This window comes from Schistocerca cancellata, chromosome 8 (genome assembly GCF_023864275.1).
Source record: "Schistocerca cancellata isolate TAMUIC-IGC-003103 chromosome 8, iqSchCanc2.1, whole genome shotgun sequence".
Classification (NCBI taxonomy): Eukaryota; Metazoa; Arthropoda; class Insecta; order Orthoptera; family Acrididae; genus Schistocerca; species Schistocerca cancellata.
This window is the reverse complement of record NC_064633.1, coordinates 199,159,834-199,173,090: the sequence shown is the minus strand read 5'-3', so window position 1 is coordinate 199,173,090 and position 13,257 is coordinate 199,159,834. Positions and strand designations below refer to the sequence as shown.

The following is a 13,257-nucleotide window of genomic DNA, read 5'->3' as shown; positions in this document are numbered from 1 at the left end:
TTTGTTAAAATACACACACTGTCATTAACAACTATTGGCTCTGAAATTTTAGTCAAGATCGTTTTGCCAACAAATTTGTGAAATACTGAATAAGATACATTAAAGAAAGTATTCTTACACTTTTGACAACAGTTTCCCTCTCTCCTTCAGGATCTGCAGTGACATTTCCTCCCAGAGTACGTTTCTTAGCTCTGTGGTATGTTAATGTAACAACACTAAGTTCTAAGCCTCGAAAGTTGACTCCAGTGAACAGTTCCTCCACATCTGTAAAACAAACACACTATATGTGTTACTTTAGACTGTTTTGAAGAAGGTAGTCTCCACTAATTTTTAAGTTACTGAAGTTTCATCACCTTTCCTCAGTAACACTGGGCATCGCTGTACTGTGAAATCAAACTTGCTGTCAGTTACTGGTGTCTGAAACACATAAATTGCACACATTTCATAAAAGAGCAGAAAGTACTAGATGCTGATCATTTATGGGCTTGTAAGTAGCTACTTATTTCCATTGAAGAATTTCTCTATGGTACAGCAAAAGATGTCAAGAAACACTACCGCTCTCGGTCAGACTTTTATTCAGTGCCTTTCATACCTCTTGGAGCCAAAGTTAGATTTACAAAAGAGTAATACAGATCATTTCTCCTGCTAGTATTGTATTTATGAATATCTATATTACTGTTAAAATCACGTGGCTTGTTGGCAAAAAATTTCAAGTGTTACTGAAAGTGCTGTAGGGCTGTAGTTAATATTTCCACCTGTTAAAGAGAGACCCGTAAGTGAACTTGTGAGTACTATACAGAATTAAAATTATTTGCTTCTGCACAATGAAAATATGTTATCTTCAACTTTTATAGTCCTGTCCTCCTCAGTTGCGCGCAATATTACGGTATATTAATAATTTTTATTTATGGACCGTCTGACAGCAACTGAATAAAACACAATTTTAGTGCCATACGCGTTTCGCCTTTATTTTCTGCAAGGCATCATCAGTGACCTGGAATGTGTACATATGTTAGCTATTTTATTTACATTTTTGTCATTGTGCCTATAGGTTATAAACAGTTCTGGTGGTTGGTATTTCCTATTAAGTAGTAATGTTTAGAACTGTACTTACAGGTTGCGTGGACAATTTCCTACATATTACGCTCCTGTTGCATTTTTGGTGTTGTTGTTCTTCTTATGAACGCCAATTTGCGGTTTTTTTCGCCATTCCACAACACTATACACAGAACGCTTGTTTTAAAACAATGTTTTGGTTTCTGTTGACGACTGTCAAATGTTTTTGCCAAAGATCGAATGTTATTGCCAAAGTTATGAGTGTAACTATTGAAGTATCTGTGGTCGGTTCATGTATACATTTGTGTGTGTGTGTGTGTGTGTGTGTGTGTGTGTGTGTGTGTGTGTGTGTATGTGTGTGTGTGTGTGTTTTTTTTGGTGTGATATATATATTTTTTGTGCTGTCTGCAGTCCACACACACACACAGCACAAAAAATATATATATCATACCAAAAAACACCCACTCACACACACACACACACACACACACACACAAACACACACAAATGTATACATGAACCGACCACAGATACTTCAATAGTTACACTCATAACTTTGGCAATAACATTCGATCTTTGGCAAAAACATTTGACAGTCGTCAACAGAAACCAAAACATTGTTTTAAAACAAGCGTTCTGTGCATAGTGTTGTGGAATGGCGAAAAAAACCGCAAATTGGCGTTCATAAGAGGAATAACAACACCAAAAATGCAACAGGAGCGTAATATGTAGGAAATTGTCCACGCAACCTGTAAGTACAGTTCTAAACATTACTACTTAATAGGAAATACCAACTACCAGAACTGTTTATAACCTATAGGCACAATGACAAAAATGTAAATAAAATAGCTAACATATGTACACATTCCAGGTCACTGATGATGCCTTGCAGAAAATAAAGGCGAAACGCGTATGGCACTAAAATTGTGTTTTATTCAGTTGCTGTCAGACGGTCCATAAATAAAAATTATTAATATACCAAAAATATGTTAACTTGCTACTTTTGCATCTCTCTCTGAAGCTAAAGTCTGTAACAACAGTAGCTGAACATGGTTTTTCCAGTTTAAGTTTTCTTCAATATGCACACTGAACCTACAACATATGATCTTCTATTAGGGTGCAACACACAATACAAATGTCTGCCTCTGAAGGTAGAATACTACAGTCATGTCCATAATTTAAGAATAGTGCTGGTACATGGTGAAACAACGCTCCGGTGGGCGGTTTGGGGGTTTAAATCACCTCGAGGTATGACCATACGGTGCATCTGACCTGCGGTCGTCGCACGGTGGCGCTGGCAGCAGTCCACATTCGCAGAGGTGTGTTGGTGCACGTCAGAGTATGGTGCAGCGAGTAAGTGTGCAGACGTGCTAATGGTGACTGTGTGCTGAAAATGGCTCATACTGATGACGTTATGAGGGATAGAATACTAGGGCAACTGGAGGCTGGTCAAAGACAGCAGGGCGTAGCACGGGCCCTCCGTGTGCCACAAAGTGTGATCTCACAATTATGGCAACAATTCCAGCAGACAGGAAACGGGTCCAGGCGCTACAGTATGGGACGTCCACAGTGTACACCACCACAAGAAGACCGATATCTCACCATCAGTGCCCGCAGACGGCCACGGAGTACTGCAAGTAGCCTTGCTCGGTACCTTACCGCAGCCACTGGAACAGTTTTCTCCAGACACACAGTCTACAGACGACCGGACAGACATTGTTTATTCGCCTAGAGACCTGCAAGGTCCCTGGTCACAGGAGAGCCCATAAAGCCTGGTGTCAAGAACACAGTAAAAGGTCATTGGAGCAGTGGTCCCAGGTTATGTTCACGGACGAGTCCAGGTATAGTCTAAACAGTGATTCTTGCCCGGTTTTCATCTGGCGTGAACCAGGAACCACATGCCAACCCCTTAATGTCCTTGAAAGGGACCTGTACGGAGGTCGTGGTTTGATGGTGTGCGGTGGGATTACGATTGGTGCATGTACACCCCTGCATGTCTTTGACAGAGGAACTGTAACTGGTCAGGTGTAACGGGACGACATTTTGCACCAGTTTGTCCGCCTTTTCAGGGGTACAGTGGGTCCCACCTTCCTCCTGATGGATGATAACGCACAGCCCCACCAAGCTGCCATCGTTTAGGAGTACCTAGAAACAGAAGATATCAGGCGAATGGAGTGGCCTGACTGTTCTCCAGACCTAAGCCCCATCAATAACATCTGGAATGCTCTCGACCGACGTATCGCTGTACGTCTTCAAACCCCTTCGACACTTTAGGAGTTCTGACTGGCACTGGTGCAAGAATGGGAGGTTATACCCCAGCAGCTGCTCGACCACATGATCCATAGTATACCAACCCATTGTGCGGCCTGTGTACATGTGCATTGTGATCATATCATATACTGACGTTGGGGTACATGCGCAGGAAACAGTGCCGTTATGTAGCACATGTGTTTTGGGACGGTTTTCTCAACTTTTCTCTATAGATGGTTCTTTGGGCATATTGACAGTGAAATCATGAACAAAAAGGGATAATTCTTACTTGTTATTCCAATAAAATGATGGATATTTACAGCACAAAAACAGTAATGGCAAAAATTAAACATGACAGAATGCCCACAATAATTTCTCTCCATTCATATAAAGTGGCATCCCTTAGTGAAATACTTAAGCAGACTAATATTAATTTCTGCATTCTATTCCTTATATAAGAACAAAATCAAGGACATTCTGTAACATGTATTTCACAAAAAAAAAAAAAAAAAAAAACAAATAGAATGGTATGACTGACATAACTGAATGCTTTTGATAAATTACACAGCATCTCAACTGCGAACATTTTATTATTCACAAATGTAATTTTGTGCATAGTAGTACTCCAAACCAATGTCATATCACTGGAATCTACATACACTGCCATGATCAACCTATCCCTGGAAGACTAGTGTTGAAAACAACAGAATGAGGATGTTGCTAACTGTCACAGTCCAAAATCAAGTATGCCGGAGGTAAAAAGGCCTAATGATTTGTTTCCAGCACTGTCAATAAACAGAATAAAAATGATATTCCAAACACTTAATCCCATAGAAAGTACTAATCCTGCAAGTGTGTTAAGGGGTACACATACAGAGTTACAGACAAAGAGCTACACTACTCGTGCCTCGCCTCCTTCCCCCCCCCCCCCCCCCTCATCTTTACTTCGCCTAGTACCTTCCTCTCCCAGTTTACAGAAGCTGTTCTGCATATCCTATGGCACTAAATTCCAGTTTGCAAAGTACAAGAGATGTAGCAGCAGAAGTAAAGATGTGAGGGCAGATCATGTATCACATTTAGATAGCTCACTCAGTAAGTACTGCTCATTAAAGACATGGTTCGCCTTTGAGTCCCAGTCCGGCACAGAGTCTTAATCTGATCAGAAGTTTGAAACAAGTGCACCCACTTCTCACAGTTCAATCCTGGAAACAATTTCCTAGGATGTGGCTAAGACATTTCTCCACAATACCCTATCTTCCAGGAGTGCCACTCCCAAAAAGTATGCCAGCAGACTTACGTGAGTTTTGGAAAGTAGGAGAGAGGTACTATTACAAGTACAGCAGGTCCCAACTTGGGCTCGGCCAGTACTGTCCGTGTGAGGACTCCTTGTAAAAGGCAAGGAAGAGGAATGGACACGTGAATTGTGTATTTAAGTGATTCCGTTGGTTTCGAGTTCTTTCAGCATGGGCATTTTAGTACCCACACCAGACATGCAAATAGAAGGTACAGACATACTGATACATGTAACATCATCCACCTTCCAATGAGGCCACCTGCAGCAGACTGCTGACTATATCACAGGCCAGAGATGTGCACTCCTGTAGTGGGAAAATATAAGGCTATCTTGCTGTGGACTCCTTCTCAGTTGCTATTATTCGATACAAGGGAACTGTGAGCGCCTATGCTGTTTACCTATGCTAACTTACTCTTGTGCTGGATAGTGCTTCAGCTGATGAGTGTTCGGTTTTCACCACTGTGCTTTACATTGTAATTTCCGTACATCTGCGTAACAAAGTAGTACTGCTTGGATTTATATACATTTCTATCGTGAAAAGACAATTTGAATCTGTTGTTACAAAAGTTTATTTGTATCAATAAATGTTGTCGGTCCTAAAGTGAAGGTTACAATAGTTGTCATTTGCAAGAACCTACTAAAATACTTCTCTCCAATGTGATTTCACGAATTCAGTGGACTTCAAGAATAATCAACTTTGACAGCCCACCCAGTAGCAACACTATGTTCACCACTTGCAGGCAGTGTGGCCACTTAGGGACCGAGCCTTCTAATGAAGGAATGCATACTCAGCAATTAACAACAATTTATTAATTTAGTAACATGACATATTATAAATGAATGTCACTGTTTACTTATGCAAACTAGGTTTTTTTTTACCTTTAAAGTTAATTTTGTCAAGTTATTTAAATAAAGATTTATCTTCACACTTTTAATACCACATAATCCTAACCATTTACACTTCTTGAACCTTCTCCTACCTCACACTATCCTGCCACCACTTCTCATTTCCCTAGTCATCATTCCTGACATACACACCTGCATAACATGAACGACTATAGTAAAATCTTTTTGCACAATCAAAAGTTGTCACAACTAAAGACTTTGAACCAGGTGTGATGGATTTGCCCAATTTCTGACTGCATTCTGTTATTTAAAAGATTTTGACTGATCACAATTTACAACCATTCAAGTAAACTGGTAATATCAAAATTTACTTAAATAGGTACTTATTGTTCTTTTTGTTTTCATACCTCCTCATTAGTTATGTGATCTATCCATCTAATCTTCAGCATTCTTCTGTAGCACCACATTTCGAAAGCTTCTATTCTCTTTTTGTCCAGACTATTTATCGTCCATGTTTCACTTCCATACATGGCTACACTCCATACAAATACTTTCAGAAATGACTTCCTGACACTTAAATCTATACTCAATGTTCACAAATTTCTCTTCTTCAGAAACGCTTTCCTTGCCATTGCCAGTCTGCATTTTATGTCCTCTCTACTTCTACCACCATCAGTTATTTTGCTCCCCAAATAGCAAAACTCCTTTACTATTTTAAGTGTCTCATTTCCTAATCTAATTCCATCAGCATCAACCGACTTAATTCGACTACATTCCATTATCCTTGTTTTGCTTTTGTTGGTGTTCATCTTATATCCTCCTTTCAAGACACTGTCCAATCTGTTCAACTGCTCTTCCAAGTCCTTTGCTGTCTCTGACAGAGTTACAATGTCATCGGCGAACCTCAAAGTTTTTATTTCTTCTCCATGGATTTTAATACCTACTCTGAATTTTTCTTTTGTTTCCTTTACTGCTTGCTCAATATACAGATTGAATAACATCGAGGATAGGCTACAGCCCTGTCTCACTCCCTTCCCAACCACTGCTTCCCTTTCATGCCCCTCAACTCTTATAACTGCCATCTGGTTTCTGTACAAATTGTAAATAGCCTTTCGCTCCCTGTATTTTTACCCCTGCCACCTTTAGAATTTGAAATAGAGTATTCCACTCAACATTGTCAAAAACTTTCTCTAAGTCTACAAATGCTAGAAATATAGGTTTGCCTTTTCTTAATCTAGCTTCTAAGATAAGTTGTAGGGTCAGTATTGCCTCACATGTTCCCATATTTCTACGGAATCCAAACTGATCTTCCCCGAGGTCAGCTTCTACCAGTTTTTCCATTCATCTGTAAAGAATTTTTGTTAGTATTTTGCAGCTGTGAATTATTAAACTGATAGTTCGGTAATTTTCACATCTGTCAACACCTGCTTTCTTTGGGATTGGAATTATTATATTCTTCTTGAAATCTGAGGGTATTTCGCCTGTCTCATACATCTTGCTCACCAGATGGTAGAGTTTTGTTAGGACGGGCTCTCCCAAGGCCGTCAGTAGTTCCAATGGAATGTTGTCTACTCCCGGGGCCTTGTTTCGACTTAGGTCTTTCATTGCTCTGTCAAACTCTTCACGCAGTATCGTATCTCCCATTTCATCTTCATCTACATCCTCTTCCATTTCCATACTATTGTCCTCAAGTACATCGCCCTTGTATAGACCCTCTATATACTCCTTCCACCTTTCTGCTTTCCCTTCTTTGCTTAGAACTGGATTTCCATCTGAGCTCATGATATTCATACAAGTGGTTCTCTTTTCCCCAAAGGTCTCTTTAATTTTCCTTTAGGCAGTATCTATCTTACCCCTAGTGAGATAAGCCTCTGCAGCCTTACATTTGTCCTCTAGCCATGCCTGCCTAGCCATTTTGCACTTCCTGTCGATCTCATTTTTGAGACATTTGTGTTCCTTTTTGCCTGCTTCATTTACTGCATTTTTATATTTTCTCCTTTCATCAATTAAATTCAATATTTCTTCTGTCACCCAAGGATTTCTACTAGCCCTTGTCTTTTTACCTACTTGATCCTCTGTTGCCTTCACTACTTCATCCCTCAGAGCTACCCATTCTTCTTCTACTGTATTTCTTTCCCCCATTCTTGTCAATTGTTCCCTTATGCTCCCCCTGAAACTCTGTACAACCTCTGGTTTAGTCAGTTTATCCTGGTCCCATCTCCTCAACTTCCCACCTTTTTGCAGTTTCTTCAATTTTAACCTACAGTTCATAACCAATAGATTGTGGCCAGAGTCCACATCTGCCCCTGGAAATGTCTTACAATTTAAAACCTGGTTCCTAAATCTCTGTCTTAGCATTATATAATCTAACTGAAACCTGTCAGTATCTCCAGGCTTCTTCCATGTATACAACCTTCTTTTATGATTATTGAACCAAGTGTTAGCTATGATTAAGTTGCGCTCTTTCATTTCTTACCCCCAATCCATATTCACCTACTATGTTTCCTTCTCTTCCTTTTCCTACTGTCGAGTTCCAGTCACCCATGACTATTAAATTTTCGTCTCCCTTCACTATCTGAACAATTTCTTTTATCTCATCATACATTTCTTCAATTTCTTCATCATCTGCAGAGCTAGTTGGCATATAGACTTGTACTACTGTCATAGGCATGGGCTTTGTGTCTATCTTGGCCACAATAATGCGTTCACTATGTTGTTTGTAGTAGCTTACCCGAACTATTTTTTTATTCATTATTAAACCTACTCCTGCATTACCCCTATTTGATTTTGTATTTATAACCCTGTATTCACCTGACCAAAAGTCTTGTTCCTCCTGCCACCGAACTTCGCTATTTCCCACTATATCTAACTTTAACCTACCCATTTCCCTTTTTAAATTTTATAACCTACCTGCCCAATTAAGGGATCTGACATTCCACACTCCAATCCGTAGAACACCAGTTTTCTTTCTCCTGATAACAACGTCCTCTTGAGTAGTCCCTGCCCGGAGATCTGAATAGGGTCTTATTTTACCTCCGGAATATTTTACCCAAGAGGACGCCATCTTCATTTTTCCATACAGTAAACCTGCATTCCCTCGTGAAAAATTACAGCTGTAGTTTCCCCTTGCTTTCAGCCGTTCGCAGTACCAGCACAGCAAGGCCGTTTTGGTTAGTGTTACAATGCCAGATCAGTCAATCATCCACACTGTTGCCCCTGCAGCTACTGAAAAGGCTGCTGGCCATCTTCATGAACCATATGTTTGTCTGGCCTCTAAACAAATACCCCTCTGTTGTGGTTGCACCTAGGGTACGGCTATCTGTTTCGCTGAGGCACGGCAAGGTCTATGGTTCATATGTCTACAGAGCAAATAAACTGCATCTCATAATTTGTAAAGTAGTCAAATGTCAAAAATTTAAAATATTCAAGTCATATTTAACAAAAGCTGTCAATGGAAAGTCCAGGTTGCAATTTGTAATAGTCTTTTCATTGTGCCGGGCTTCAGCATCATCAATCATCTTTATGGTGAGGAGGAATCTGTCCTTTCCATAATATTGTTAACTGCTAGAGCGGTAAAGAAGGAATCAAAGGAAAGAAGAGTCAAAAGAAGTGCCTGAAAACTATGAAAGCAGCAGAACGGCAGGGAATTATATATATATATATATATATATATATATATATATAAAAAAAAAAAAAAAAAATTAGAAATAAATAAATTCAATTGCAGACTTGTTTTCAACGTTTTAGGAGAAATGAAATAAAAGTGATAGACTCGTGAAAACACAGCCTCAGTCTTTTTCCACTTAAAAATACACACAAGCACACAATCTTTGATAAATGAAAAGTGCATCAAGCAGACAGAAATAGCTTGAATTATGAACTGTACAAATATCAGCACCACAGGCTGGTATTCCCTTCAGAGGCTGAGTTAGTTAGGTTCATACTCAATAGAACATTTTACATAATAAATCACAAATAAAAAGAAAAAAAGAAAATAATATTTACAGATGTTAGTTTGTAGTTCCTACCAACCACCTTTTACACATTACAATAATAGAAATTCCTCTATGGAACAAGGAGTAGTAGTCAAGAAGAAACTTTCTCAGTTTGTTTTCAAATTTTACTTTTCCATTTGTCCGACACTTGGATGTGATCAACAGTTTTTGCTATCGTTTTTGTTTTTGGCTAAAAACAGTCTTAATACAGAGTAATGAATGCCATTTTTTCTTCAACGTTGTAATTATGCACATCATTGCTCCTTTTGTAAGATTTGTAATGATTTTAAGTGCAATTGTGGCTGGACAAAGTTGTTTCAGGAGTTCTAAAATGTCCTTTTTCAAGTTTAAATTCTCATTGATATGGTCACCTAAGAAATTTGAGGTTCCCTCCCTCCCCTATTTATTATTTCCTCACCATGTGTTACACCTATCACTAGATATGCAGAACTGAATACATTGTGTGTTTTTAAAATTGAGGGTGAGATCATTTGCAAAAAGCCAGTCAATGACACATTTACGGACATTTATCATTTCTTCTGATTCTGTGTGCATGCTGGGACTGATTACAATACTAGTGCCATCTGCAAAAAGAATTAATTCTGCCTCTAATATACAGGGTGTTACAAAAAGGTACGGCCAAACTTTCAGGAAACATTCCTCACACACAAAGAAAGAAAATATGTTATGTGGACATGTGTTCAGAAACGCTTACTTTCCATGTTAGAGCTCATTTTATTACTTCTCTTCAAATCACATTAATCATTGAATAGAAACACACAGCAACAGAACTTACCAGCATGACTTCAAACACTTTGTTACAGGAAATGTTCAAAATGTCCTCCGTTAGCGAGGATACATGCATCCACCCTCCGTCGCATGGAGTCCCTGATGCGCTGATGCAGCCCTGGAGAATGGCATATTGTATCACAGCCATCCACAATACGAGCATGAAGAGTCTCTACATTTGGTACCGGGGTTGCGTAGACAAGAGCTTTCAAATGCCCCCATAAATGAAAGTCAAGAGGGTTGAGGTCAGGAGAGCGTGGAGGCCATGAAATTGGTCCGCCTCTACCAATCCATCGATCACCGAATCTGTTGTTGAGATGCGTACAGACACTTTGACTGAAATGTGCAGGAGCTCGATCGTGCATGAACCACATGTTGTGTCGTACTTGTAAAGACACATGTTCTAGCAGCACAGGTAGAGTATGCCATATGAAATCGTGATAACATGCTCCACTGAGCGTAGGTGGAAGAACATGGGGCCCAATCAAGACATCACCAACAATGCCTGCCCAAAAGTTCACAGAAAATCTGTGTTGTTGATGTGATAGCACAATTGCGTGCGGATTCTCGTCAGTCCACACATGTTGATTGTGAAAATTTACAATGTGATCACGTTGGAATCAAGCCTCATCTGTAAAGAGAACATTTGCACTGAAATGAGGATTGACACATTGTTGGATGAACCATTCACAGAAGTGTACCCGTGGAGGCCAATCAGCTGCTGATAGTGCCTGCACACACTGTTTCTCCCGTAGCACTCTCCATACAGTGACGTGGTCAATGTTACCTTGTACAGCAGCAACTTCTCTGACGCTGACATTAGGGTTATCGTCAACTGCACGAATAATTGCCTCGTCCATTGCAGGTGCCCTCGTGTCTTCCCCAGTCGCGAGTCATAGGCTGGAATGTTCCGTGCTCCCTAAGATGCCGATCAATTGCTTTGAACATCTTCCTGTCGGGACACCTTCGTTCTGGAAATCTGTCTCGATACAAACGTACCACGCCACGGCTATTGGCCCGTGCGAATCCATACATCAAATGGGCACATAACATCTTTTCTTTACTTGTTTGTGAGGAATGTTTCCTGAAAGTTTGGCCGTACCTTTATGTAACACCCTGTATTGGACAGAAGATCGTTTACATATATGAGGAATAACAGTGGACCTCAGATTCAGCCTTGAGGAACCCCACATGATTTCTTTCTGGACTACATTGGCTGAATTACAGCTTTATCCATTCTTTCGTTTAGATACAACATTATCCATTGATTGACTGTACCAACAATACTATAAAACTTCAGTTTATCTAGGAGAATATCAAGATTCTCACAGTCAAATGCCTTAGATAGTTCGCAGAAAATAACAACCAGCACTATTTCATTATTCAACGCTTGTAAAATCAGGTCAGTGAACACACGTAAATAGCATTCTCAGAAGAGAATCTCTTCAAAAAAGCCAAACTGTGATTTGCTGTGGATATTATTGTTGCTAAGGTGAGATAATATTCTAGAATACAGCACCTTCCTAAAATTTTGGAAAATGATGTCAGCAGTGAAATAGGCCAGTAGTTATTGACAGTTATTGAATCCACCTTTTATGATACAGATTCCACTCAGTATAGGTAACCAAATGTCATGCAGAATATTAAGATTAGGGTTTAACAATCCACTGACGATTCGGTCATTAGAGACTGAGCACAAGAATGGATTAGGAAAGGATGGGGAATGAAATTGGCACAGTTCTTTGCAGAGGAATCACTTTGGCATTTGATTTAAGCAATTTAGCAAAAGCACAGAAAATTTACATCTTGATGATCAGATGGGCATTTGAACCATTGTCTTACTGAGTCCAATTCCAGTGTCTTAATACCTGGACCACGGAAAATTTACATCTTGATGATCAGATGGGCATCTGAACCACTGTCTTACTGAGTGCAATTCCAGTGTCCTAATAGCTGGGCCAGCTAACTTGGTCACTGATCTCTCCTTACTAGTTATAAATTTGTGTGGCATTATTACGGATACCACTAGCAACAGCCACTATATCATATGGCGGCACCAGTGCAAGATTATATGTAATACGTAACTGCAATCATGTTTGCAATCACAAATGCTTCAGTAAGAACAAACAGATAAAAATAATCAAATCTTAACATTTGATAAGGATGCACAGACAATCTTGTCCTACCAGTTCAGTTCATAGACTATTCAGTGTCTGATAAACTACAGCTGTCAGTCACAAATAATAAATACACTGTAATACGTACACGCTGTCTTTCAGTATGGACCAGTAGTTTTCAAGCCTTTAGGGCCATTAGATCCCCTGACACCTATAGCTCCTTTCACACATGACATCTGACTGGAAATGTGGGATAAATAAACATTTCTTTTGAAAAAAAAATAATAAGAGTATTTATTTCTTCATTAACTATTGAGAACACACTTTAATCTCAGCAAAAGTTTGAAAAGTGACACTTGCATCTCTTTTCGTACATTCATTCTTGATCTATATTTTGTACTGATGACTGCCAACGCTGAAACACCTACCTCACATAAGTGGGATGTTACAAAAGATATCAAACATTGTAGGGCTTTGTTACTCCTGCTTCAACATGCTCCAAAACTCATGCAGTGACAAATAATCGAACTTGAATTTCATTGTGCAGTCTGAAGAAATAATAGTAAAGTGCTCTTGTTCTTCAGAGGTTTCCTGAAAGTTCTCTACTGAAAGGTTCTTTGATTGGTTGTGTTGATCAATTACTTCTGGAAACTATTTCAGAAAATAATCAAACAATGGAAAGCCCAAGTTGGAATATCAACAGTATTATGGAAGGAATAGACTGCTACTCACCATAAAGACAACACATTGAGTTGCAGACAGGCACAACAAAGAGACTGTTACACATCGAGTTTTCATCGAGTTTTCATTCAAAGCCTTCTTCAGAAAGGAAACACACACACACACACACACACACACACACACACACACACACACAAGAACACCCGACTGCTATCTCTGGCCAGAGCAG

At 39.5% G+C, this 13,257-nt stretch overlaps 1 protein-coding gene across 1 annotated transcript in view; it reads right to left on the bottom strand.

Moving 5' to 3' along the window:
• LOC126094971 (cobalamin trafficking protein CblD) overlaps positions 1–13,257 on the bottom strand; it is a 45,427-nt gene that overhangs the window by 15,218 nt on the left and 16,952 nt on the right. Inside the window, exons 3-4 of the mRNA XM_049909626.1 lie at positions 354–417; positions 119–264 (exon numbers count right to left, since the gene is read on the bottom strand). Coding sequence (XP_049765583.1) covers positions 119–264; positions 354–417 — 210 coding nt within the window. The remainder of the gene's footprint in view (positions 1–118; positions 265–353; positions 418–13,257) is intronic.